This window comes from Ciona robusta, chromosome 9 (genome assembly GCF_009617815.1).
Source record: "Ciona robusta chromosome 9, ASM961781v2".
Classification (NCBI taxonomy): Eukaryota; Metazoa; Chordata; class Ascidiacea; order Phlebobranchia; family Cionidae; genus Ciona; species Ciona robusta.
In genome coordinates, this window is record NC_143243.1 from 193,646 (window position 1) to 221,109 (window position 27,464).

Genomic DNA, 27,464 nt, shown 5'->3' on the forward strand with positions numbered 1-27,464 from the left:
TAGCTAAAACAGAGTAAAACTAAAAAATCATGAAAAATATAATAAACAAACAAAGAAATCACCTTTTACCCACCCAAAGGCCAAGTAAGAGTAAGATCCAACCAACACGCGGTATTCCAACAACTTTAAGTCCAAACTTATATTTGTGATATGGGAAAAATATATTTCTTTATAAAAAACTGAACGAGTTGGTGACATCATCACCAGCTATGACATCATCACCTATGACATCACCTACACCAACCCCCCAAACATTGAATGATATTTCTGTATTCACAAACCTTTGGAAAATCCACAGAAATAACATTTCTTATTATGACATCATAATCTCATTATGGCATGACAATATTGCACAGAATTGTGGGTAAAATTACAAATTGCAACAAAATTTACAAATTATTAAAATGAATGTCACAATTATTTTTTCGACAATTTACTTTAAACAGGATTAGATTTATTCCACTTTTTACATTTAATCTTTTCATACAACAACTACATCTCATCCATTCTAAACTTAGAGCTCATCCCTTTTAGCATCGGCATCCATCTTGCCCTGTGCCATCTTGCCCCCCTCTTTCTTGCTGTGTGCCATCTTGTCCTTCTTCTTCTTGGCCAAAGCCAGTTTATATTTGATATATTTCATCTTCTGGTTGACGGATACCATCGTATCCACCAGATTCACCAGGGTCCTACGTGCGGTGGCGGGCTGATATCGCTCCTTAATCACCACTGGCTCATCTCCCTCCTTCGGGGCAATCTGGGACAGCGTTCAATATTAATTTTAAAAAAATTAGGCCAAACATTTTTATTAAATATTACAACTGATGCAAAATGTTAAACATTGGGAAGGAGTTTTAATTTAACCTTTGTGCGACTTTGATCGAAAATAAATAAGAATAACCCAGACAACGTAAGTTAAAGTAAATGGAAGCTTTGACGTTTATTATACATTAATATTATATATGCAAATATTCATATTACATGTAGTTATTTAATATTCAATTTGGCAAGAAGCATTATTTATAATTTTAATAAAAAGTTAAAATGTTTCTGAATTCTAAATATTAAACAGGATACACTGGGAAGGAAGCAATTGAAAGATAGCGTGGATAACATCACGTACGCATGGGTTGCTAAGGATTATATGCAGTAAACTTATTATGGTGGTAATTGCTGTAATAATTGATTCAGTGTTATTCGCTATTCGGCAGAAAAATAACTGTGAGCGGTAATTGGCCAACGCTTGTTCGCGATATTTCAAATTCAAACTAAATATTCATGATATTGCATCTTCATAAACATGCGGCAAACTGCCATGATGGGTTGAGTTTCCGTGGCAATTATGTTGATGAGAGGTGTGGAACCCATTACAACATGGTTGCTTCATATTTACATCCAATTATGTTTCATGCATCGTTTCTTAACTTCGTTTATAACTGGAGTCAGAAGACTTTTATTCCAATTTGTTTTAGGGTTAAAAATACAAAAAAAATGTTTTAAATTTCCCTTTTTACTACTGTCACCATAGATATCATATATAAACATAGACACAACATACTTGTCGCAGTGGTGTGTTAGCCTCCTCACTGTAAACTAACCACTCCATGTTTTCCACGGTGACCATCCCTGTGTTGTCCCTACAAACACATAAAGATGGTTTGGTTTGTATTATAATGTCAGGTACAATAATCGATACTGATGATAAACAGATGTTTCCTTGTGCAAGACATTTAACATCAGTTGCTCCAACCCAGTGGTCACTAATAGGTTGTAGCACCCTGGGTGTTGGGGTAATAAACCAACTCTGCCCTAAATCCCAGGGTCAAGGCCTTGTTATAACACCACACCCATATAGAAACCCCAACCGTGGGATCCCCAGTCACAACAACATGTCCACACCACCCACCGGTCCAGCAAGGAAAACAAGAAAGGATAGTCAACATATTTCGCGTCCGGTTGGTCGTACACCATTTTCATTCGCTTGGTGAATACTTCGACCGACCATCCGTTCGGCTCCGATTTGATTTCCTCTGCAAGTCTGGTTAGATAAAGGTAAATATTAATGCAATTTCAATTGTGAAATTTATGTCTGTTATGTATGTATGCGCACCTATCTGTGGTGCTGCCTAAATTATCAGTAATATGGAAAAACAATCACCCACAAAGTTACATACATAGTAACTTGTAAGCAGGCACAAAGTGTATGAAACAGAACACCCATGTTATTCCAACAGTAGATATTCCAACTTACTGCTTCAAGACTTCCATCACCGGATGCTTCAACTCCATCTCATGCTCGATATCTATCATCGCTTGTGTGACAACCTTACCCGCGAACCCGGGAATCGATTCAAATTCCTCCAAAGCTTCAGCGTTGTCGCCCATGTATATCGGACCCATTCTGTGAGGGGGTAACAAGGGTGTTAGGGGTATCTGGGGTGGGGGTTATAACGGGGTGAGCGACATCATATCTTTTTAAGCCTATATTGGGCAATACCAACGAAAAGAAGGGAATTTGAATATTCAGGAAACAAATTTTATCAAAAGATTTCACCAAAGTTTCAAGCAGGTTGCCCCCAGCGTATTCTGTGTTTGTGAGTTAAACATTTCATCGCAAACACCATACCAACCTTGCAACTTGTCTGAACGGCAGAAGTTTCAACTTATTTATTTCGTCGGGTTTCAACAAACCATCCATGTTTGTATCAAGGATGATAAAAGCTGAGTTCGGGTGATCTTCGCTCTTGAGTTCAATAAGTTCCTTGAACCTGGGGAGGGGGGGGGTTGTTTCGTTATGGTTGCTTGTTGTTACTGCAAGCTTATATGCGACAAGTTGTGCGACGTAACCACGTGCAACATCACATGTACCATAGTAGAGTCAGGTGTGCCATTCAAACACGAAGCATTTACTTAAACATTTTTGTTTAAACTTGGAAGAAGAGTTATAACTAAACTTGATGAAGCCGTTATGCAACATGTAGTGAGCAGCACAAATTAAACAACATATATACAGCGCACATACTTATGGTAAGGTAACACCCCATTGTATCCGTGCTCTTTCATTATAAACTGCACAAGTCGTTTGGTTGTCTCGGCATCGCTGTAATAATCGTTGTTGCGAGGGTTAAAGGCGGCAGACGCGTTCGTCTTCTCAGCGTTGTCACCCATTTCCGATCTGATAGAACAAAGTTTACCCAACATTGTAGGAAAGTGAATATATTTGAGTAATGGAATAGTTTGTTAAAGTGTCGCGCAGTGGTTGTTGGTAAAATAGAATTTAGTGAAACATTAAGTTTAAAATATCTTCCATCAAATGTTTGTTTCGTGATCTTGGAAAGACGTTTCGTCTCCATACAGTGGGGCGTCATCAGGGTTTGTCGTTAAATGCCCAAGGACAACGACGCACCACAATGGTAGCATGAGGCAAATCAGAAGCAACGTACTTAGTAGGGCCATGAGGCGAATCCGATTTCCTACAAAGATCCTTCCATTGCTCGATGGTGACCCCGAACATCTCATCCCTGCTTAATCGATCATCCTTATTGACGTCGATGGCGTGGTAGAACTCACTGGAATGTATAGTGATGTCATCAGTGATGATGTCATAGGTGGTAACATTAGGTGGGTGTTTGAAAACCCAAAGTTTGCTCGTTACAAGCAGGTAATTTATTTCAAAGATTAATTTATAGCGACAACTATTAAAATGTTAACGTATACAACATGTGGCCCTCCCTACTTAACACATATAGTGGTGAAGATGAAGTGTAAGCTCTCTGTGTGTGATATGTAAATACTGTGTGCATTATGATGCGATAATTACATAACAATGGCCATTATTTACACAACAATACCCAATATGAACTCACGATATCTGTGCCGGGTTCTCCATCACTGCTTCATCGGAACTTGCAATGAACATTAAGTAGAGGAAGGAATGTAAGTTGAGATGTTGGATGTTTAAAAGGTTAATTATATCTTCGAATGTTCCTCGTGTGTTGACGGGGTTTCCGTACCCCATATCAACCGTCTCCTGCCCCTGTGTGGTGGGGTGGGGGGTTAGTGTGGGTGGGTATGGGGGGTCGTTTAGGTAACATGGTTGCGACTCCCATGCCAACCGTCGAGTAATCAACTTCTCATATTCTCCAACCCAGTGGTTACTAATCAGTTATTCGAGTTATCAGCCACACATAAAACAATCGCTCACAAAGTTACATACGTGGTAACTCCCAAGGATAAACACCAACCTTCTCGTACACCCAGTAAACATAAACATCATCAAGACTGAGGTAACTATCCAGGTCAACATCCGAACAATCCGAATCATCGAAGAAATCTCGGGGGTAAAACAAGTAAGTGGCGGATATCGAACGATTGTATGAACGAACCTGGGGCAAAAGATTGTGTTAAGTTTTGGTGGAATCTGGGGTGACATTGTTAAAATACAGTTACACTCATAGTTGTCAAACATAGGGAACCTCATTGATTAATGTGGTGAATGCAATATACTTTGGCTCTGCTTGTTTGTATAGACACCTAACAGCAGGGTAAAATCTGGGGTGACATTGTTAAAATACGGTTACACTCATAGTTTTCAAACATAGGGAACCTCATTGATTAATGTGGTGAATGCAATATACTTTGGCTCTGCTTGTTTGTATAGACACCTAACAGCAGGGTAAAATCTGGGGTGACATTGTTAAAATACGGTTACACTCATAGTTTTCAAACATAGGGAACCTCATTGATTAATGTGGTGAATGCAATATACTTTGGCTCTGCTTGTTTGTATAGACACCTAACAGCAGGGTAAAATCTGGGGTGACATTGTTAAAATACAGTTACACTCATAGTTGTCAAACATAGGGAACCTCATTGAATAATGTGGTGAATGCAATATACTTTGGCTCTGCTTGTTTGTATAGACACCTAACAGCAGGGTAAAATCTGGGGTGACATTGTTAAAATACGGTTACACTCATAGTTGTCAAACATAGGGAACCTCATTGATTAATGTGGTGAATGCAATATACTTTGGCTCTGCTTGTTTGTATAGACACCTAACAGCAGGGTAAAATCTGGGGTGACATTGTTAAAATACGGTTACACTCATAGTTGTCAAACATAGGGAACCTCATTGATTAATGTGGTGAATGCAATATACTTTGGCTCTGCTTGTTTGTATAGACACCTAACAGCAGGGTAAAATCTGGGGTGACATTGTTAAAATACAGTTACACTCATAGTTGTCAAACATAGGGAACCTCATTGATTAATGTGGTGAATGCAATATACTTTGGCTCTACTTGTTTGTATAGACACCTAACAGCAGGGTAAAATCTGGGGTGACATTGTTAAAACACAGTTACATCCATAGTGGTCAAACATAGGGAACTTCATTGATTAATGTGGTGAATGCAATATACTTTGACACATATCTCACCACCTAATACACAGCCATAACAAACCCACCTGGTGTAAATATTGGGAAGGTAAGTAGATGCAATCACCAGCGTATAACGACACGTATTCCCATGGTACTTGTGCTAGCTGGGGATTCTCAAATAAATCAACGCTGTCCACGTTTAGATGAGAGAAGCCGGAACCCTGGGATGGATTAGTGGGGTTAGTGGGGGTAAGTTAGGGGTTGGGAAATTGGATATTTATTCTACATGGGTAAGGCCCAGAGGAATCCTGGGGAAAGCAAGAGAGCATTGGCATGAAATAGGAATAACTTAAACTCTATGTAACCTAATGTAAACATATTGTACACATCATAAACTGCTTTTGTACAATACTGTGTAGTTAACGAAATACCAATGTTATTTGATGAAGGGATGCATGTGAACCAAAGACTGAAAGATAAATTCATGCAACAAATGTTTACATTGGAAAAGTTGAGATATATTAATGGAGAACAGACAGTTTACAACTCGCGTTATCACCCCACCTGTCCAGGTTCGCCCATCACCATGTCTATCTTAGGTTTATCATCAGGATTGATAAGAACCCAATCTTTCCTCCCCGAAACTATGCAGTGTAGAATGTTGTCGGCGTCAAAATGGAGCATTGACCTAGTTTATAAGGTTACGGGGTGACATTAAATATGAAAAATTTAAACAATGTTCGCAAGCAAACCCCATTTCATCATTTAGGCAAAATGCTTCACCCCTAATATTACACCTATTTACCCCCCCCACCCACCACCAGGCACCATATACACCCCCTAACCTTCCCCCCCCTACCTTGTACCATGAGTTCCAATCCACAAATTCAATTCCTGCATATTCTCACGGAACGTGCTGCACATGAGTGGCTTCGGTACCTGGATGTGACATCACAATGGTAGTGGTTGTTTAATACTAATAGTGACATCATAATCGTATTCTATCACACAATTACAAACAAGCTATAACTTTATTCTTATAAACTGAACAATTTTATTTTTCTACGATGCCCCTTCATCGGGATAAAGCCATGCAACCATACTTGGTCCAAGGTTAACCAACCCCGCCCACTCACCCTCAAGTCTTTCCTCATAACATTGGGTAGTATGGTCACCACGTACCAATTATGTTGCTTATATTGTTGTAAGAATCCTTCAATCGACATTCGTTTTGGTTCAGTTTTACTGGAAATAAAACGAAAACATTAACTTTATTCTATAATTATAATTTATAATATTTTTTTTTAGAATTTGTTGATTATGACATCATCATGAATCATGATATATATTGACATCACAACTTACCGATCCTCATATTTTTTCTCCACGAGAACCTCTTGATCGCCGTAATTTTTGGATAAATAATCGTCGCTCCATTTGTTTAAAGCTGGTGATCCGTTCAAAGCTCCTCGTAGAACCGCTGGTCTGTGGGGGGTTAGTTGTAAAACACAAGTTTTATAAATTTAGTGCCACCAATGAATTTGTGAAATACTTTTGCTTATTTTGTAAAACATGAATTCGATAAACTTTGAACAAATGTTCGGCAACTTTCAAGTTACGTTGTGAAAACATGGATTTTAATATTATATAATCAATATCGGTTCCCATATTATGACATCACAATCACCTGTATTGTTTCACTTGTTTGTCCCACAATTCCCGGGGCGACGGGATTTCGAAATATTCAGCGATCTCGCCCACAGGAGGGCGCTGCATCCCAAGTTCAAGGTCGTGACCCAGAGGTCGGGGGTCACTGAGGTTAAGTTGGGGTGGGGTCAGTTTTGGGAACTTGATGTGAAAAGATGGGTCAAGATGAACCAACTTGGCGTGCTCTGATTGGCCCACACATTGACCAATCAGAAGGCAGAATATTATAAACACGTTCATTTTGAAAATCTAAAGAAATATAATTTTACAGAAAAATATTTTATATTTATATATAATTATATGAATATATTTAAGTTGTTTTTAGATGAGGTACTTCTGACATAATAATGAACACGTCCCATGCAACGTCGACCATTATTTCATCATCATTAAGTTTGTCGCACGCCCAAATTTGTTTCAACTCTTTACACAACTGGTACAAAATATCTTTTTGTAATTCTGGTGAATTTTTATCAATTATCGACGACTTTTCGAAATCTTTTGATATTTTTTCCATAAAACTTCGGTAACCCGACCAAGTCGACAAATAGGAAACGAAATCTGAAAATTTTCCGTTAAACTCAATTTTTGCTGACTCGTCACGAACTTTTCTCCGACTTTCATATAAGATCTCTATGTCCCGATAATGATTGTCCACATGGTGGCGTCGTGGATGGAATAAACATTTCTCGTAAAACTGTTTGAAAATTTCATCGGATTTTTCCAAAACTTCACCCAAACCCTCAACTTTTGGCTGGAACCCCCTAATAACGGGCCGATCATATCCATGCAGCACCAAGCATCCATTTGGCTTCAAAACTCTTTTGCATTCCATGAAGAACCTACCGTGATCCAACCAATGCGCCGACTGTCCACACGCCACCATATCGACACTACCATCCTCCACAGCCAACTCCTCCCCATCCCCAACTTTATACTCAACGTTCGCAAACTTATTCCCACTTCGTGCCAACTCTATCTGCTTCTCACTCGGATCCACGCCGGTTACTTGATCGAAATATGGGGCGAACACCTCGGTGGACTGCCCACTCCCACACCCCACGTCCACCATGGCCCCCCACCCATCTCCACCCCCCATGAACTCCATCACAATATCGGCAACTTGTTGCGGGGTTCGTGGACGGAACTTTGCGTACGCTTGTGCGTGTTTGGCTGTCTCAAAGAACCTCCTCATGTTAAAATATAAACTTACTCAACTTCAATAGATTTTAAACAATGTTCATAATATTTAATAAAAACCTAACTCTATTAAGTCACAACTTTAACAAATGACGTTCGAATAAAAAATAATCCAAGTTTTAGAAGAATTTAAAGAACGTTTGCAACTAAACAACATTTCATCATTTAGTAAAACGCGTCTGACTGTACATTAAGATTCAATCAAATAATATCTCGCTTTACTTTTACCAACATCCTCAGTGCTAAACATTAAACCAAGCAAAACCACTGAATATAAAACACATGGTGTGTCTGATAATCACGCACACACAGCTATATAAATGCTCATGGTTTCCATGCGTTAGAATACATTGTGTGGATGAACCATCCATATGCCAGGAAGTAATCACAGGAAGAAGGAAACTGCTTTGTCTAAAGTTTTAATGAACAATGGAAGGCTGGCAGATGATTGAAACTTAATGTGGTGTCATTGCTTAGGGGTGGAACCTTTTTAGCTGACGGGGCCATGTGTTTTATGTCATATCGTGACATCACACAAACTTACCATGACATCACACAAACTTATTGTGACAACACATGAACTTATTATGACATCACACACAAACGAATATGACATTACGCACAAACTTATTGTGACATCACAAAACATTAATTCTTAATAAGTAACAATAATAAAACACAACTTGTCGTAAAACACAACACTTTCAAATAAATGGACTTCACAAAACATTTCAACTATGACTTCTTATCTTGACTTGGAAATGGATTCGTTTTAAATAATTGATGCGTCTTGCTTCTTTCATGAAATATGGATGAGAAGAAAAGGAAGAGAAACATTTATTCAATCATAAATACCATTGTTGCATCACAGGGGGGTTGTGGTGTGAGTAGTTCAAGGTTTACAGGAGTTTTAGCATAGATATCATTTCTATTAGCACAGATATCATATATTATAGCATAGATATCGTATAGATTATCATAGACATAAACTATAACAACATGACAATAAACTTCTCTTCCAGTTTTTAGCAATATTCCACAAACTTTAATTTGTTTTACAAATTTATTCAGAATTTTATAAAATACCAAGCTGCACAATTAGTTCATAGTGTTTTAATATCGCCCCCAATAGAACATGGGGGTCGGCATAAGCATCGATATGTTACCCCGTCCAAGCACTAAGACATTGAAACAATATTATTTATGCGTCACAATGGTATGTTCGTTTCTGGGGTTAATTGGGACGATAATGGTTGCCGTGGAGATGACTAAGATACAACAACAACCATTCAATCTTATCTCATATTTTGGTAAGTTTGCCTTTTTCTCGCATTCCCAAGTTAAGGAATGAGAGAGCGCGAGAAAAAGGCAGGACAACATTGAATATTGTTAGGCCTACTACAATACTAATATACACAGTTACTGAGGTGCATATTATGGACTGAAAGAAATCTTTTGGCCATTTTAGAAATGTCTTCAATGTTTTTCTCCCATACAGCTACATTGCTTATTATATTGCACAAGATTAATGGAAAGCTAACGAACACAACTTGAATAATATTTTAAGATTATATTCTAATCATTAACAACAGATATTTCTACAGGTTTATGTTTGCTAACAATGGGGTTCATTGTTTCATATTCAATATTCGCGTACGCTGCTTTTAAGTTCCATCAATATTCGACGGGGCCTGTGGTCGTGTGTAGCAACTGTTTGAATGCTCTTATAGGTATGTACCTCATGCTCGCTGTCTACAACACTTCTTGTACACCAGATACACATGGTGTATTCATACACCTCATGCTCACTGTCGAGTTATAACATGGATGTTTTCTAATACACCAGATACACATGGTGTATTCATACACCTCATGCTAACTGTTGAGTTATAACATGGGTGTCTTCTTATACACCAGGACCAGACCCACATGGTGTATTCATACACCTCATGCTCACTGTTGAGTTATATCATGGGTGTCTTCTTATACACCAGACACACATGGTGTATTCATACACCTCATGCTCACTGTCGAGCTATAACATAGGTGTCTTCTTATACACCAGACACACATGGTGTATTCATACACCTCATGCTCACTGTCAAGTTATAACATGGGTGTCTTTTTATACATCAGACACACATGGTGTATTCATACACCTCATGCTCACTGTCGAGCTATCCCACATACACAAACGTGCATAAATCACGTAAACATTACAACAATAATACTACATGCTCCGGCACGCCAACTACTGCTCGATATAATAAAGCAACAGTTTCCGCATACGGGCGCTTGTTGATTTAACTTTAGCGCCACCAGCGATTGTTTATTTGTTATAACGCTTCCGCATGGGAGCGCAACTGGGACAACGTGTTTGGGGAGCAATAATAAATTGTTTTACAAAACTTGAAGTAATATTCATTATGAGGTCATTTTTATCCAGGTACGTCACTGATAATCGTTGCCCACGTGCTTCCGGTGAGCAAAATATTCCCGCGCATATTTGACCCAAGTGTCGAAGGTTAGAAACATAAACATCATATACATTAAACCATAAACATCATATACATTAATGTTGGGTGAGATAGACATCATCCTAAGTTTCTATTTAACAACGCTCTATAAGAGTGGTGAAGATACGGTTACACAATTCTCTGAATATTATTTGTTTATTATCGAATGGAACGATAAAAGAGATTGAAAATACTAACCTTCTTGCCCAAATCTACTATACAAACTGCATGGGTCATAAAAGCTAACAATGTGTAAATAGACTTACCGCTAGGTGTCCACAAAAAGCTCGAAGACAACGTTTGGAATCGTATCACCATATTTGGAAGTATTCTCACTGGGGTGGGATTTACTGGAGCTGTGACGTCATTCTACGTCATATGGAGGTAATAGGGTTGTCATGGTAGCATGACGTATGTGTTCAACCACGTGACCATTCCTTGTTGCCATTGTGGGCGTTTGTGTCCTTGAGAGACACTTAACGACAATTGTTCCAATCCAGTGGCCACTAACGGGTTGTTCAAATTGCCAGCAATATATAAAACAATCACCCACAAAGTTACATACGTGGTAACTTGCAAGTGGGAACGAGGTGTATGAAAGGTACATACATTTTATAAAGATTACACGCAAATAAAGAATTCCTGAAACGGAAAGAACGTCATAGACGACGAGTGTCACGTCAACAATGGTTGCATAATGGAGGGGATGCGTGGATGTTGAACAGCCAAACCAGGTGGGTGGGTGAAAGTTACAAAAGTATCTACACCCAGCGTTGTTCAGCGTAGATATTTCTTTGTTTGTTTTATCCATTGAAGCGAGTTACTAAACTCTTACCCCCCCCCCCCCTACAGCCGTGGTTTGGTGTACGACTACACGGCTTGGGGAAACAGAACCAAGGATCTTTATAAGGACAAACTCAATATGACGTATCTTCATCACCACGACAACGATGCGCATGCGCACTCGGGTAAAATAAACAACGAAAGAAAAACGTTCGCGAGTGGCATCAACTTGATATCGCCCTTCCAATCAGCGACCGCATTTATTAAGGTGCTGGGATAGTTTTTGATGTTTTACCAATTTTACACGTTTGCCAAATTATGACACAAACTTGTACGCAGCTATTCCCTGTTAACCAATCAAATTGCTTCGTTAATTCCGTGACAACGTATTTCTATAAGACGCACGTCCAAGCACTATATACCAATCAAGTCGTGTAACCCGTAACCGAGCGATTTAATTTGTTATAAACGAGGTCGCTGCGTAGCAGTCCGTGTTCATCACGTTGGCGAAATATTGGGATTCGTATATTAACTTGTTGGTTCCGAATAATTTACGGCGTCGTAAATAACCATGATGATGTAAGTTTCCACCATGGGGTGAATGGAACTGGGTTTGAAATCAATTGTTTCAAGATTGGTTTATTTTCACCTGCAGACTCCAAGGCTCGATTATTTATAATTGTCCGTTAATTTAATGAATTTGTAGACGGCGGTAAAGTTTAATTCGTCATCCAATGGGCGGGAAAGCGAGAATTTGAATGAAGAATCATTCCAAAGTAGGTTGTGACGTAACTATGAACATTGTGACGTAAATTACATCATAAATATTTTCAGAATCACCGGAAAGTAACCCAGAGTGCGCGAAAGGCAACGGATTAATGGGCACGTAAGTAAAGCAACTTATTTATCCTCGCATGTCAGGGCAACGACAGTCGTTATAACACGTATGTTCTGTTTCATACACCTCATGCCCGCTTACAAGTTATCACGTATGTAACTTTGTGGGTGATTGTTAGTATTTTCTTAAAGCGCGAAACCCGAAATATTGATCACGCCCGATGACGCAATGGTTCGTGACGTCACACATGGTGGGTTAGCAGATATGTGGAAACGTCAGCGAAGAATATTTTCCGTGGGTGAGTGACCTTTAGTAACCTTAGGTTATAATAAGGATGGCTGGGCGCCATAATGTATGTAAATTAAATGAGACCGCTTATATTAAGGCAATTCCACCCTTATAGCAGCATTATGACTCCGATATTGCTGAATATCTAATTCTAAACCTTCACCCCCCCCCACAGTCGAAGAACTTTCTACAAAGAACTTGGAACCGCGTGAATGGCGGCGAACGCTATCCGATAGTGACGTAGACAAGAAACCGTGACGTCTTTGTTATGACGTCATTATAAACATTTGATTTACTTCGTTGCATGAAACATATGACGTCATATTTGGACGATATTACGTAACCATGACGTCATTTTACCCAAGATTGTTCATCATTGCCAAATTGCCTCTGTCGACGCACAATCACATTTGTTTACGTCACAATGTTCATTATTATAATAAACCACGTGTCGCACTTGTAATGGTCAGTTGGTCGAACATAATTATGTTGGTAGCCAAATAATTAACACTAATTACGTTATTAATAATTGTTTATACACGAACTGCAGTAGATACCGTTTTGGAATAAGCTTTTAGAGAAACTAAATAGAGATAAGTTAGTTTCTGAATCAATAACAAAAGATGAATGTAAAGTTTTGGAATCTAGTTTTGACTTATTTCTTCGTTGGCGGGAATTGCAACCGGTAAGTAACTATGCGATGGCTCGATAAACTAATATAAACTTTTTGGCTTGTCTGGCATTAAAAATTTCCACTTTATCCAAACGTTTCGTCCGCCACCAATCAAGGCTTTAACACAGCAATGAAATAAATGGCGGACACAACATTGGAATTAAGAAAGCAATTTTATACCGAAGCAACAAAAATAAACCAAACATGCGATATCACTGAAATAAATGTGAAATATATAACTAACCCCTCTTACCGCAGACCTCAAATACCAATGGTTGAAATCTCACACTTTTTCACCAATTCTCAAATTAACCAAACCCTGGCCGTGCATAATATGTACCGGAAGTCTGTATCGCCTCCAGCGGGAGATATGACGAGGATGCTTTGGGACGACGGGCTCGCTGAACTCGCCACGGCGTATTCGAGAACATGCCCTACCTACAGTAGCGATGCAGACACTGGGGTTAGTGGATTATGACGTCATTAGCGGAATATTGTGTCATAAATTACCTGATCTAACATACTTACCACACACAACGGTTCTCCAACCTTGGCCTGGATTCGAACCCAGGATTCCTCGTTCTCCAACCCTGGCCTGGATTGGAACCCAGGATCTCTGGTTCTCCAACCCTGGCCTGGATTCGAACCCAGGATCCCTGGTTCTCCAACCCTGGCCTGGATTCGAACCCAGGATCCCTGGTTCTCCAACCCTGGCCTGGATTCGAACCCGAATCCCTGGTTCTCCAACCCTGGCCTGGATTCGAACGCAGGATCCCTCTTTCTCCAACCCTGGCCTGGATTCGAACCCAGGATCCCTGGTTCTCCAACCCTGGCCTGGATTCGAACCCAGGATCCCTGGTTCTCCAACCCTGGCCTGGATTCGAACCCGAATCCCTGGTTCTCCAACCCTGGCCTGGATTCGAACCCAGGATCCCTCTTTCTCCAACCCTGGCCTGGATTCGAACCCAGGATCCCTGGTTCTCCAACCCTGGCCTGGATTCGAACCCAGGATCCCTGGTTCTCCAACCCTGGCCTGGATTTAAACCTAGGATCTCTGGTTCTCCAACCCTGGCCTGGATTTAAACCCAGGATCTCTGGTTCTCCAACCCTAGCCTGGATTTAAACGCAGGATCCTTGGTTCTCCAACCCTGGCCTGGATTTGAACCCAGTACCCCTGTTATACAGGACACAGGTTACTTATGGATTGGCGAGAACATGTTCATATCAAGCAATGTTCCACTGGACGATGATTACATCCCTAACATGATCAAGCAATGGTTTGATGAGGGGAAAGACTTCAGTAATGGTATATGCAAGGGTAGAACATGCGGACATTATACCCAGGTATAAAACATTGCTTGTGTTCTATTTTGGAATCAAGTTTTTGTACAAGAACAAGTTACTTGCAAATAATATAGGAAAACTGAGCCTTAACAAGAATTATCGTTTATAAAAGTTCGGGTTTTTGAAACAAGTGTGATATCTTGTTTCAACACCCGGGCCTGAAATGCTTTACCCTGCTGTTAGATGTTCATACAAACCAGTATTAACCTTGATATGAACAGTTGGTGTGGGGGATATCTTATAAAGTTGGATGTGGGATGACTACATGTGACCAGGTGGACATTGGAGGCACAATACATAACACCCCTACTATAGTTGTGTGTAACTATGTGCCTGGGGGTAACTTCTCACGTAAGTATCATGCAATAATGGTGGTTGATGATGTCATAATGGTAGTTGATGATGTAATATTTACAGCTGTCCCCTACAAAAGGGGGCCAGCCTGCAGCCTTTGTCAAACCGGCCAGATATGCATAGACTCGTTGTGCGAGGTTGCCAACCCGAAAAACTTCACGGTTGTCACCACCCCAAGTAACTCATGGAAATGTAAGTTGTTTCAATTATTTGGTGGGTGAGGTTGGGCTGCTTTAACTAGAGAACTCTGGTCTAAATCCCAGGTGCCATGTCATGCCTCACTGTAGCACCTCACCCATATACATACTCTTTGCGTTAGAATAAATAAGATGATATTATTTTGTAAACCTCATATTCACCCAGGTTCCCCACCATGGAAACTACTCATCACAGCAGCAATAATGGTGTTGGGCGTTTTCGCTTAAAATGTTTGTTAAAATAAATAAACAAAGTTATTGTTTGAACTAAGTTTATTAGAAAAGAAAGTTTAATAATTTTGCTAAATATCTACCTTGGTCTAAATTAATAATATTTCTATGTTTGTTACGTTGGTGATCCACAGTGTTGAATTGGAAGGTAAAATATAAGGGGGGGGGGCCCTGTTCGTCGCTCGTACATTGCACCATTAGAGGGCAGTGTTACTTTCCTGGAGATTGTCTTAACTTTACCGATGTCACCGGAACGAGGGATTTTGACGTCACAATTAACCGATTCATGGTGTTTGTGATGTCATCGGTGCTTTCTTCTTTCGCTGACGGAAGCCGACTGTAATTGTGATGTCACTGGTGTTAATTATGATGTCACTGGTAATAATTGTGATTGTCATGTCAGCAACATACCACATTAAAAAGTATGTTTTTTACTCGGATTTTCGGCAAACATAATTGTATTTATGCAGATTCTTGCAATTTTATTCTTGAGATAATTTATTTAGGTTTAATAGTTTAATACACCATTATTAATGACAAAGGGTTTTCTTTAAAAAGCAAAATTGTAAGGATTGCGGGGAAACCCCCAAATTTGGCCATTCTTTGGGCTTCTCTAAAACACGCAATCTACGCAGTCTTGTTTTGTCAAATTAGTAAACCAAGTTTTTTTTTAATAAATAAATATATATATTAATTAACTAAATATGTCCTAAAATAAACTAACACAATCTATTGAATTAACACATAGCGCCACCTTTCGGTCAAGTCACGCAATCTACACAATCTAAGATAAATACATAATCTGCACAGGCTAATTTTGTTAAAAAAATAACCAAGTTTTTTAAAAATAAATTTATCTAACGCCTGACCCTACGTACAAAAAAAAACAATAAAAAAATTCAACAAAATGTTCCGACAGCGGAAATCGAACCCGTGCTACACAATTGCAAAATCAGAACCTTAACCGCTAGACCAGAGTGTTCATACACGGACTCTGCACTAGACTACCTAGCAAATTGAAAAAACTGTGTTGAACGAGTACTTTTAACATAAAGTTGACGTTTGATGACGTTCAGCTGCAATGCATACTTTAAATTTGTCGTTAACTGTCTACCGTGTTGTTCTGTAGATTGAGTTGATATTCTGAGTATACCACAGTTAAATGACAGATAAATTTATTTAAAAAGACTTGGTTAATTTTTTAACAAAATTAGCCTGTGCAGATTATGTATATATCTTAGATTGTGTAGATTGCGTGACTTGACCGAAAGGTGGCGCTATGTGTTAATTCTATGGATTGCGTTAGTTTAGGACATATTTGGTCAATTAATATATATATTTATTTAAAAAACTTCGTTTACCAATTTGACAAAACAAGACTGCGTAGATTGCGTGTTTTAGAGAAGATTGCGTAGATTGTGTAGATCAAAGTTAGGAAACGGATTGAAAACAACGAGTCTTGTTATCCATTGTCTCGCGTCTATGACGTCATAGTCGCCACCATTACGGAGCCCACGGTATAGCATTTTATCATTGCTGGGTGCTGTTTTTCGTTTAAATATTGCGATTTTTTAAAAACCAAGCACTTCTGCTTTTTACTAATGTTATATCTTATCACAATAATAAACCTCACAAAAATAATCAACTTTTATTGAACACTCAATCGATTAAAGAGTAAAAAAACAGAAAATATCAGGTTTACTACCAAAAACATAAAAGAACATGTTTAAAACATAAAAATACAAACAAAAACGCATAACATTACCATAAACTGGTGTATCTAGCTGCGGTTTTGCATGTAAATTGCCGTGATTTTACTTTTTGGCCCACAAACTTAACACGTATACCCGGCAACGAAACTTAAGGTATCTGTGTACAATTTGCCTAATATCGAAGTGACATTGAGGAAAACAATACTAAGTTACTATTTTTGGTCCTCTGCTTGAATTAGTAAGCTACCTTTTTTGCGTTACGGGTCTTTATGAAATCGGAAAACGCGAACACCTTATCTGCTAGTACTTAAGCAGTTTGGAGCTGCATGTCCACTCATGTTGGATTATAAATGTAGTATATAATGGCTCTGTAGATTCGTAGGTATGATCATATACTATTATGTAAACTAAGCTGATTGCTGCTAATCTTAATCCACAACGTAAAGTACCCTGTTAAACCACACTGTACGCCGAAAACCAGTCAAAATATTAATTTACTTCACATTAATTCCTAGATTTAATATTATATAACAAGATTTATATTATAAATTATATTTTAAATGTTAAAACAACCGCTATACGTGTTTTCTAGCTTTGTATCGCTTACAAGAACTAAATAAACACATGCCGACCATGCATTTGTATAGGCGATTTACGCTCTGTGGGCTCCGTAATGGCGGACACGAGCGCCGTTTCCTAACTTGGTCTATACTAACTTTGGTGTAGATTGCGTAGATTGCGTGTTTTAGAGAAGCCCCATTCTTTCCAATCTGGGCTACATATACAACCAAGCTCATATTAGAACATAGGTTACCTTGGTGTAAGCGGGTTGTTGACATGGTGGTTGTAGAATATGGAGGTTGGTGGGCTCTTTATAAGGGGTGGGGGACGGTTGTCTGGTCTGGGTGGTTTTATTATTATATGGTTATATATATACAACACTAAACGGTAGCGGGAGTGATGGAATGAAACTTTTTATACCAACGAAGCCAAAAAGTGTTACAAGGTAAAAAGAAAGTCAGGATTATTGGTTTCGGGAGATTATGTCAATACATACAATATACATTATGACATCACACTGACCTTGGTGACACGTATTGCTTGTTATTGATTGTGGAAACACTCCATATATGGTCGGGGGGGACGTGGGTTAGCTCAGCAGGGAGATGCAAGCCTTTTCGACAAAAAGATTCCAACAATGAATAACCTGAGGGATAAAAAGGGGGTACGTAAACGTCAGCCGCAAAGTTTGACCCAATAATTGAACCCCAGCACCCCATGTCACCACGACGAGCCTTGAACCCCGTACCCCATGTCACCACAGAGAGTCTTGAACCCGCACCTCAGCACCCCATGTCACCACAGCGAGTCTCGAACCCCGCACCCCATGTCACCACAGCGAGTCTTGAACCCCATACCCCATATCACCACAGCGAGCCTCAAACCCCATACCCACCTCTCATATGTTGATGGCGATACTTTTGTTCCCAAGTATGAAGGAGGAAGTTGTAATATCGAGGATGTTCGAAGTAATGAAGGTATTTCCTGGGGGAGGGGGTGTTTATCTTTTTAAGCATAATACTAGAGCACATTGCAAGGAATAATAAAATAAAAAGATGGTAGTTTACAGCAAAATGAAAGACAACAATGTGGGTGAAACTAAATCGAAAATTGTTAAATAAAAGCGTATCTGGTAAATCAAAGTTTCAATATCAACATTACAAAGTACAAAGTACATTGATATATAATGTTTATTCAAGTTGATTGATTTAACTCTTGAGTTCGATATTCCTTTGTTGCAACATAAGTGGTACTTATGACATCACAAACTCACTTATGACATCACAAACTCACTTGTTTACTGAGGGAAATATTCGTTGGAATTCCCCACATCGTGCGTTTTCGTTCTCACTTTCGACCAAGATACGAATGTCGTTGATGGTTAAAGTGTCGAGCATGAGGGAAGTCAACTCGCTCTGGTGGAAGTGGGGGGGTTATAGGTATGGGTGGGTGGGAATTATTTATCTTTGTGTGGCGGGCACGGGTGTTCTGTTTCATACACCTTGTGCGTATCCTCGCATGGCAAGGCAACAACAGTTGTTATAACACAAGTGTTCTGTTTCGTACACCTGGTGCCCGTTTACGAGTTACCACGTATGTAACTTATTTATCCTCGCATAGCGGGGCAACGACAGTCGTTATAACACGGGTTTTCTGTTCCATACACCTCATGCCAGCTTACGAGTTACCACGTATGTTATTTTGTGGGTGATTGTTTAATGTATGGTTGGCAATCTGGACAACCCATTAGTGACCACTGGTTTGGTAGCAGCATCGAGCCTTGAACCCACAACCTCCAGGATACAAACCAACCTATATCTCACCTCATCCATTTGTTTATGATGTTGCGCAAAGTAGGTATGTTTAGCTCGGCTGTCCGTAGATATTTCCTGGCCTTGTTTACGTTTGTCCTGGCTGAAACTTGCAGCTGCGCTCACAGTGGTGCTGGGGTGGGTTGGGGGTTAGGGGGTTAGGGGGTGATGGTCACATTATGGTATATGGGTAAGGTTAGGGGAGTCTAAGGTGATATGCCACTCAACTTTTGCAACAAGGAATGTATATTTTAGAATGCTGCTTTTAAAAACACAAATCAGATTAGGGGTTGGGGTTAAACCTGCAGCACCCAGTGTAGCAGGGTTGGGGCTTGAACCCGGACTCACCCGGTGCCTGTAGAAGGGGTTGGTGCGTTGGCGAGTATCTGTCGTTTATCGGGGACGAGGAACCCAGCGAGGTTGAACATGTCGCGTACCATCGGACCTTTGATCTCAACGTCAAGGGGGGAGTTTGAGTGTAAGCTGGGGCGGTAGGGGGTTATAAAGGGGTTTGATGGGGTGATGGGGGAAATTGTTAGGGAGGGGGAGGTAACCTAGGTGTTGAATGCAAAAGTATAAACATAACAAAGCTAATTTGAATATAACCAAACAGACTAAACTACCATCAATAGTGACAATGGCAGGTTTACGCAAGGCGTGAATATAAGTTGTTGGGTTTTACGCATAGAAGATAATCTTATAAATACAAACAACAACCTCGGAGATATGTTAACCTCCAGCACCCATGGGCGTAACTTGTCGTCCAACATTATGTCGAACCCAAATAATTCATGACAACAATATCTACGTCGGCAGTTTGATTTCACCAAGCTGTTGGTGAATTGTTCCACGCTGTAATGATGTAACATTGGGTATTAGTTTTATGTTTTCATGTTATATTCAAGATTACAGCAGAGCAACACTGTTAAAGCACTCTCCTCTAGCCCAGAGGTGATGGGTTCAAGACTCGTCGTTGCAACCATGGTAGAAATATGTGTCCTTGGACAAGACACTTAAGGCCAAAACCAAAAGGTATATATATTTAGAAATACAGCAGAATAAGAGGCTTGGCTCCGCTAGCATTGTGAGTGGTTGTATAAAACAGAACACCTGTGTTCAAACAATTGTAGTTACGACAACATACCTTATGATAGTTTTGATGACTGTATCTTTCATTTGTTCCCATATTTTATCCGTGTTCACACCTTGTTCTTGTAGGTGGCCCCATAATGCTTTCAAGCTCCTGTGATTATAAAGCTGTATATGAGTGCGGACATAAGACTACCCAGCTCTCTTTACACTGATGATGAACCAAGTAAAACATCTGCATGCGTCTCTTACATCATCAGTGTAAAACGAGAGCTGAACTGGCAGTGTTTATAAAGTTGTACACAAGTGCACCCACCATTTGTGTCCTTGGCAAACAGTGGCGTCATCGTTTTGTTGAAACTCTCCTGACTTCTTGTTGATACTGTAGTTGGTGAGATGCATGTAACGGTTGCTTAAGTGCTTCATTGAAGATGAATATCTGAGGAGGGGGGGGGGTATTAAGGTTGTGTGTTGGAAATTGATTAAAATGCAAAACTTTATCAAGGATAATTTATTTCCTCAACATGTTTCATAAATAATTTTCACCAAGTTCTATATTGATATTTCTATTGCATGGCATGGAGTTGCCGTGGGTGTCGTTACATCATCAACATAAACAACTAGCTGTGTATTTTGGCAAACCTGATACATTGTGGTTTGGGGATAGCTATGTGTTGGAGAAACACCCAATAGAGACAACAACAAAATCTGATCCAGCAGGATAGTTTCATTGCATATATTTCATAGACATGCAAAATGCACTATAGTAGTGACTAATATAGTAATGTGGTTGCTCATGTTACACAACAACTTACTTGCAAGTTGCGAATCTAACCAACCCGTCCTCGAACAAATAAATCCTCAAGGGGTCAAACGAGGTCACGTAGACGTATAACCTCAGGTCAAACTTGCTTCCATTGATAAGATATGGACGGGATAAATATCTGTGATGTCATAATAGTGAGTGTGATGTCATAATAGTGAGCGCGATGTCAAGAGTTCTTGAATTAACTGAAGCATTGTGAATGACTATGACATCATAATGACAAAACTATGAGTAATTATTAGTTGAACAATCACTTAAGCTTATCAATGTTATCATTGAATGAGTTTATTTTGTCACTTCTATTAGGAAGTTGGGGGGGTGATATACAACATTGTAAAGATTGGGAGTGACGGTACAACAACAATCGATATACCACGTTTATCGATAATAAAGAAATACAAAACTTAATCAATAAAAGGTTGAACCTCGTAAACTTACTTTTGAACAATCACAGCTTTCTTCAACGGAACTTGGTTCCATTTATGAATGACCCGAATCCCGATACCCCGTGCTGATGCTGGCTGGGGGTTAAGTAAAGGTCAGCGGTAACTAAGGTAATATGATAATGGGGTGATTGGTTTTTCTACATAAAATAAAATAGTTTTCCACACATTGCCACATTGTTGTAAAAAACTACAAATGTTAATAATATTTAAATAACTGCACACAAACATCATATAAAACTCACCGGTTTAAGAATAAATTTTTGTTTAGAACTCCCTTCTTCCCATGCGTTCTTCAATAACTTTTTATCCCAAGGCATTATGTAAGTCTGGGGTACGAATCCAAACTCTTTCTTGCCGAATCGGGTCTACGATGAAAAAGTGGATCGCGGTTACGATTCTCGAGTATAGACATATTATACTGTAGCAGATATTTCACTTATGACATCACAATCACCTGCATTCTAGATATATTCCTCCAGAAACGATCTTTTCTTCCAAGTTGAAACGAACCAGGAAAGTGATTTATCTAAAGTTGGTTGGATGAATATTTTAAATAAAGCAATATAAAGTTATGGAAACATTTATAAAACAAGCAATTTAGCACGAACTGGGATAGAGAAATATCACGTCTTTCATGCCCAAGGACACCACCCACAACGGTGTCTGGTTTCGAAACTAATTATTGTTAATTATTTAAATAATCCAACAAATAAATCACCTTCTGATATTCCCTGAGAGCGCGGAACCCGTTCGACTTCATGTGTTTTCCAAAGTAACCCAACCAATCGTGGCCCCCTGTGGGTTAACTTGTTGTTATGGTGGGTGATATTTTAACATAAATATATTCATACAAGTTGATAACAACAAGTTTGTTCATTGAAGATCCATTACTTTTAAAAAAAGGCATTAAGTTACCGTGGCTTATTTATACCAAGTATCTGACCATGTCTCACTATAGGACTTCACACAATAATGTAAGTGACTCAGTGGATTCCAGATGGCACCCTGTGTGTTAGGGCAATGGACCAACTCTGAACAAATACCTCGCCCATAGAAAATATTGACTTACTTTTTGAAGGTTTGAACCCTGACCTCATAACCGTCCCCCTCACCACTATAGGTGTAATACTACTCATCTTCCATTTCAGTAACTTCCTCGTGCTTGAGGGGAGGGGTTCAACTGTGGGGGGTATTGTTATATTGGGGGTAGGGCTGTGGTTTTTTCCATGTTTTGTTTAACCGTTAACTGTTCAGTTTTAATCCGTTAACCGATACAAATGTAATCCTAATAAAAAGTCTTTTTTATCTCTTTTTTTAGCGAATTTAAAGGCAACTTTACAATGTACGTATGGATTATGCTTGGAATACACGCGCAAACACAAGTAATGCTTTCTTTATGTCATAAGACTCATAATTAATTGACAGGCTAAACAATTGGTATTATGATGCAACAAATCCATGGGTTGGGGATAATATTACAAGCGGGGTCGGGTTGAAATGTTACTACAAGCGTAAGGCTTTGTTAGGCATCAAATGAAAAGTTAACCAGTCGGCAGGGTGCATGAGGGCTTAATCTACAGCATGTTATAACTCGTGTGATTCTGTGGGGAACTTGAGACCGGAGATTTTGCACAAGGAGAAGAAACAAGTACTTACTTTGTTCATGTTTTGTGGTGAAGTTGATAACGGGTGGGCAGTTACTGAATATACTTTGTATTAGAGATGGTTTAATATTTGGGTTAGTGGAACGATCCAGGGAAGCTGAGGTTGATCGTGAACCTCCCGTTGATACCGAGTACTCCGAACCTGGGGGGGGGGTTGTATTAGGGAGTTTGATAGCTCAGTATACTTGAGGTAACATATTGAAGGAGAAGGAATCAGTTGGTTATAAAAGGGCGAGCAGGCCAAGAATTATCTACACTGCATTAATAAGTAAACATTACAACCAATAAGTTGGATTTGTTGAACTATCCCTGCCTTCCCTTTGTTTTTAAAGTTTGGCACAATTAGGGTGAAATGGACAGCAGACATGGAGGTTCGGTCGCATATCTATGGAGGAGGTGCACGCAGCAAATATGGGAAACATTCATCGTACCGACATCTTCCATCATTGCTGTGTCATCATCGAGGGAATTAATTGCCGCGTCATCATCAACACAATCGATGTCATCACCGTCGTCAACGGCAACGAACTCACCGGGGTTGCTATCGTTGTCGTGGCAACAACTCACCCCGTCCATCTGCGGAAGTTATCGTGTTGTATTTAAAACTGGTGAATAAGAGTGTGAAAACTTTGGGACGAAAGTTGTGACGCCAGAGTTTTACTATTAATATTATTTCTATGCTTACAAATTCATCGACAAGTTCTTCGTCCCCGACCTCCGATTCGTCGCCGGAATCCGACTCGTTATCTTCGTAATTATAATCACCCTCCAACTTCTCCTCCCTAATATTGGGGGGAATAAACAACAATTGATTAATCTTTCAAAGGCACATTTGGTATGAAATACGTAAAGTGTTTTCATACTTCATCCTGGGATGATAACGATGTTATTATTGTAGCTGCCGTAATAACGAACACAATGGTTCATTGTCGGGCAATTTTATGATCAGTTTTAACACAAACATAACATTCCATATGTTATGATACAATTTCATTTCAAACATTTCGGTTTAAACTTACCCAGAAACAGACAATATAGTAACGTATATAGGGGCTGTTTCAAGGTATGTTTGTATTATTATTCCATTTCAAGTGTTTTAACTGATGTCGTTTTGCTGTTAATTTCCTTCTCTTCATTGTGGTAATTAATCTGATCATTGTTGTCGTATCAGAAGTAACAAACTTTGACCCCACCCCCCCAACTCACCAATGGTTAGGTTTCCCCACAAAGTTTTCCTCGACTCCATCCCCACATGACCTGTGTAGAATATTTCAAGTTACTTTTATTAATTAACTTATTGTAGCATCACCATGAATGTAACTTTGTGGGGTGTGGTTTTAGTTCAATCATGTTACAAGCGGCCCTACTATGTCAGGAATAAACCAACCAACCGATATAATTCAGAAAAACAACAAGTTGTCAAGTTGAACAATGATTACAACATTCTTAATTTGTATATCTTGTTTACATGAACCAACCAAACATTCTTACCTCCCAGATTGTGTTGAGCTTGTCCCGTTCCCACTGTCGCTGCTATTCTTCCTCATCGGCCCAACATCTGCAGAAAGATTATTCTCCTTTAACTTGGAAGACTTTTTATTAAATCCAGGGAGGTTTGGCTGTTCTGTCCTTAAACTTGTTGGCTGTGCTCTCCTACTTCGTGCACTCCCTGTTGTTCTTTTTTTATTAGTTGTGACAACCTTCTGGGGTGGGAGAGCACACCTTGGTCTTCTCGTATCTTTATAAACATCCAGATGACCAGGAGACAAAATGTGAGGATCTCTCCCCTTACTGCTTGACGCTCTACCACAGGTTTTCGATGTCGAGTTCAAAATAGCGAGCGACTCGTCTAAAACAATCCTTGAGTTTTGGTTGGGGATGCTACTGACGTGCTGCACACTCGAGTAAGGGTTCGTGGATTCATCGTTAGTGATGTTCACCCCGTGCCGAACCTTCGTGCGCGCAGCTCGTGGTCGTTTCAACCCAAAGTCGGCGTTCGAAGTTTTGATTTTCTTCGATGTAAAAGTTCCTTGACCTGATGTTATCAGAGGTTTTGATCGAGCAGTTTGGTTGGTGACTGTCATGCTACTGATGCTGTTGTGAGGGGGGTTCCTGGCGGTCACAGTGAGGTCAGCCATAAACTTCAACGATGTTTCGACATCGTCCGTGAAATTTGGGCAACTTTTTGCTTCCACCATTCGAGTGCGTAGAGTTGAGCTGCTGGGTCGCGACCTTGGTCCGATTTCTAAAGCTTCGAAACTTTGTGGGGAGCGTGGGAGTGTAGTGTTGCGATTCAGGAACGAGTTCAACGTGTTGGTTGCAGTGTTGACCGAGGTGGTTGAATATTTAACTTGGGATTCACATTTAGCTGGCAACACTGAGGGGGCGAGACCGCTGGCCCACGATTGATAATTAATCGACTTTGAAACATTTGTGTTGTAATGTAAACTAGGTGAGAATGGAAGCGTCGTTCGTGGGGGGGAGGGGGGTTTGTAGGGTTGGGGGTTCGACATTATAGAGGTTGGGGGTTGGGGGAAGGACCCCGATGAACCGACCCTTGGTGTTGGGGGGAAGATGGGGTTTACCTGGGTGTTGGGGTCATGGGTTAGTTCATGGGTGTTGGGTGTATAATATGGATGGAGCGTGGGAGGGGTGAGGTGGAACGAGGCAACCGAGGTTAGTGGCTTCCTGAGGAATAGAAAGAGTTTAACTGATCTGAAGATCCAAGTTATTAAAGGGGTATGTATATATTTACAAAGAAGACGATTAATTTAAGATAAATACGAACGAATAAATAAACGAAAGTGAGACAAAAGGCAAGTGAGTGACGTTGTTTTATAGTTTGACGAATACAGTAAATGGTAAAATCCTTCTTCCATATTTCAGAGGTATGCGCTCATATTTGGTGGAATAATGTTAGTGATATGTTTATGACTTGACACTCGATTGTTCACAACAATACCACCTACCTAGCATCTGTTTTAAAATCGTTCAATTTCCGTGGAAAATTTGAAGGTGAAAGATTTGTCCGATATTTTAACACGGGTTCGATTTTCGTGCTAGATTTATTTAAGTTTGGAGCTGAAGTGGAAGAAAGTTGGTGAAGTTTCTGCTCAAGTCGCTCCTTTCCGATTATTGCGTTTCGTTCCAAAGCAGATCTTCGATCTGTTGTTCGATCATCGCTTCCAAACATTCGGGTGGATTATAATACAATACATTGTGACATCATATATTGCACTGTTAACAACAATCTCTTTGCTTTATCCTGTTTTCATAAATCTTGTTTAGTTTGTACTAGTGAAGAATCCTATAAACCCTTACTATCCGTCTACATACCACCAACGTATTGCATAATCTGTAACTTTATGAATGTTTCTTTACTAGTACTGTTTAACTATTAACGACTGCTGTTCAAATAATAATGTAAATAAATCCAAAACATTGAATTAATCCCGTAATTAAACAACATCGTATAACAACAGCGACTTTTAATTCAGTCTGGAATATTAAGACCTTTGACTTCGACGAGTAATCTACGAATTCGGAACAATAGCTCGATTCCAAAGTCGTTTAAAGTCAAACTAGTAACTTGATGACAAACGAAATAAAACGACCAACATGAATTCGTCGGGTTCAAATGTCATGACCTTTAACCCAAGCCATTCCGTTTCTTAGCGACACATACTAACAATCGCTAGGTGTCGCAACAATATTTTAATTTTAAAATATTAAAAAATTTTTTTTAAAAAAGTCGCTATCTACAAAGAGATTAAAAATTGGTTTTATTCTCTTTGCTATATATATGTAAAACAAAGCTGCATCAAAATGGATAACATCCGAA

General features: G+C 39.5%; 5 protein-coding genes across 8 annotated transcripts; 2 read left to right on the plus strand and 3 right to left on the minus strand.

Moving 5' to 3' along the window:
* Positions 1-254: 254 nt before the first annotated feature.
* Positions 255-7,358, minus strand: LOC149730503 (uncharacterized). Of its 2 annotated transcripts, none has more exons than XM_089883876.1 (15): positions 7,071-7,358; positions 6,749-6,868; positions 6,520-6,628; positions 6,243-6,322; positions 5,948-6,071; positions 5,470-5,604; positions 4,245-4,385; positions 3,867-4,036; positions 3,444-3,569; positions 3,023-3,175; positions 2,631-2,768; positions 2,252-2,401; positions 1,907-2,038; positions 1,559-1,637; positions 255-757 (listed from the first exon to the last, which is right to left on the minus strand). In XM_089883876.1, exons 1-15 carry the CDS (start codon positions 7,328-7,330, stop codon positions 515-517), a joined length of 2,160 nt encoding a protein of 719 aa, XP_089740002.1. In that variant the 5' UTR covers positions 7,331-7,358; the 3' UTR covers positions 255-514. The 2 variants fall into 2 exon arrangements, with proteins under 2 accessions (XP_089740002.1, XP_089740003.1); XM_089883877.1 differs by having other exon boundaries at positions 706-1,436.
* On the minus strand, positions 7,339-9,321 carry LOC149730504 (putative methyltransferase DDB_G0268948). The gene has a single exon (XM_089883914.1). The coding sequence runs from the start codon at positions 8,283-8,285 to the stop codon at positions 7,401-7,403; it is 885 nt and encodes a 294-aa protein (XP_089740040.1). The 5' UTR covers positions 8,286-9,321; the 3' UTR covers positions 7,339-7,400.
* LOC149730505 (uncharacterized) lies at positions 9,317-13,178 on the plus strand. 2 transcript variants are annotated; one of them, XM_089883901.1, is made up of 10 exons: positions 9,317-9,600; positions 9,895-10,020; positions 10,737-10,814; positions 11,067-11,190; positions 11,427-11,540; positions 11,659-11,857; positions 12,296-12,365; positions 12,424-12,475; positions 12,619-12,725; positions 12,891-13,178. In XM_089883901.1, exons 1-10 carry the CDS (start codon positions 9,426-9,428, stop codon positions 12,971-12,973), a joined length of 1,128 nt encoding a protein of 375 aa, XP_089740027.1. In that variant the 5' UTR covers positions 9,317-9,425; the 3' UTR covers positions 12,974-13,178. The 2 variants fall into 2 exon arrangements, with proteins under 2 accessions (XP_089740027.1, XP_089740028.1); XM_089883902.1 differs by having other exon boundaries at positions 11,079-11,190.
* A 51-nt stretch (positions 13,179-13,229) lies between these two features.
* Positions 13,230-15,550, plus strand: LOC149730506 (glioma pathogenesis-related protein 1-like). The gene is made up of 6 exons (XM_089883917.1): positions 13,230-13,400; positions 13,647-13,851; positions 14,574-14,732; positions 14,954-15,083; positions 15,150-15,278; positions 15,450-15,550. Exons 1-6 carry the CDS (start codon positions 13,339-13,341, stop codon positions 15,509-15,511), a joined length of 747 nt encoding a protein of 248 aa, XP_089740043.1. The 5' UTR covers positions 13,230-13,338; the 3' UTR covers positions 15,512-15,550.
* On the minus strand, positions 15,539-27,194 carry LOC149730507 (uncharacterized). Of its 2 annotated transcripts, none has more exons than XM_089883865.1 (22): positions 26,593-27,194; positions 25,115-26,311; positions 24,830-24,880; positions 24,309-24,405; positions 24,055-24,199; positions 23,616-23,765; positions 23,029-23,139; positions 22,678-22,754; positions 22,414-22,485; positions 22,202-22,324; positions 21,952-22,034; positions 21,503-21,631; positions 21,004-21,126; positions 20,743-20,841; positions 20,316-20,450; positions 19,947-20,081; positions 19,611-19,731; positions 19,081-19,202; positions 18,683-18,771; positions 18,310-18,433; positions 18,041-18,127; positions 15,539-15,868 (listed from the first exon to the last, which is right to left on the minus strand). In XM_089883865.1, the coding sequence occupies exons 1-22, from the start codon at positions 26,814-26,816 to the stop codon at positions 15,799-15,801; spliced, it is 3,564 nt and encodes a 1,187-aa protein (XP_089739991.1). In that variant the 5' UTR covers positions 26,817-27,194; the 3' UTR covers positions 15,539-15,798. The 2 variants fall into 2 exon arrangements, with proteins under 2 accessions (XP_089739991.1, XP_089739990.1); XM_089883864.1 differs by having other exon boundaries at positions 15,539-15,851; positions 26,593-27,190.
* Between the last annotated feature and the right edge of the window lie 270 nt (positions 27,195-27,464).

Excerpts from the sequence above, each read along its gene's own strand:
- LOC149730503 (XM_089883876.1), bottom strand. The coding sequence starts at position 7,330 with ATGAACGTGTTTATAATATTCTGCCTTCTGATTGGTCAATGTGTGGGC. Across the intron at positions 6,629-6,748 it reads GAGAAAAAATATGAGGATCG|TAAAACTGAACCAAAACGAA; the intron begins GTAAGTTGTGAT and ends TTTTATTTCCAG. Across the intron at positions 758-1,558 it reads CTAACACACCACTGCGACAA|ATTGCCCCGAAGGAGGGAGA; the intron begins GTATGTTGTGTC and ends ACGCTGTCCCAG.
- LOC149730504 (XM_089883914.1), bottom strand. The coding sequence starts at position 8,285 with ATGAGGAGGTTCTTTGAGACAGCCAAACACGCACAAGCGTACGCAAAG.
- LOC149730505 (XM_089883901.1), top strand. The coding sequence starts at position 9,426 with ATGGGGGTCGGCATAAGCATCGATATGTTACCCCGTCCAAGCACTAAG. Across the intron at positions 11,541-11,658 it reads ATGTTGAACAGCCAAACCAG|CCGTGGTTTGGTGTACGACT; the intron begins GTGGGTGGGTGA and ends CCCCCCCTACAG. Across the intron at positions 12,726-12,890 it reads GCGAAGAATATTTTCCGTGG|TCGAAGAACTTTCTACAAAG; the intron begins GTGAGTGACCTT and ends CCCCCCCCACAG.
- LOC149730506 (XM_089883917.1), top strand. The coding sequence starts at position 13,339 with ATGAATGTAAAGTTTTGGAATCTAGTTTTGACTTATTTCTTCGTTGGC. Across the intron at positions 13,401-13,646 it reads GTTGGCGGGAATTGCAACCG|ACCTCAAATACCAATGGTTG; the intron begins GTAAGTAACTAT and ends CTCTTACCGCAG. Across the intron at positions 15,279-15,449 it reads CCCAAGTAACTCATGGAAAT|GTTCCCCACCATGGAAACTA; the intron begins GTAAGTTGTTTC and ends ATATTCACCCAG.
- LOC149730507 (XM_089883864.1), bottom strand. The coding sequence starts at position 26,816 with ATGTTTGGAAGCGATGATCGAACAACAGATCGAAGATCTGCTTTGGAA. Across the intron at positions 22,325-22,413 it reads GGAATATATCTAGAATGCAG|ACCCGATTCGGCAAGAAAGA; the intron begins GTGATTGTGATG and ends TTTTCATCGTAG. Across the intron at positions 20,842-21,003 it reads GTTTGCCAAGGACACAAATG|GAGCTTGAAAGCATTATGGG; the intron begins GTGGGTGCACTT and ends TTATAATCACAG.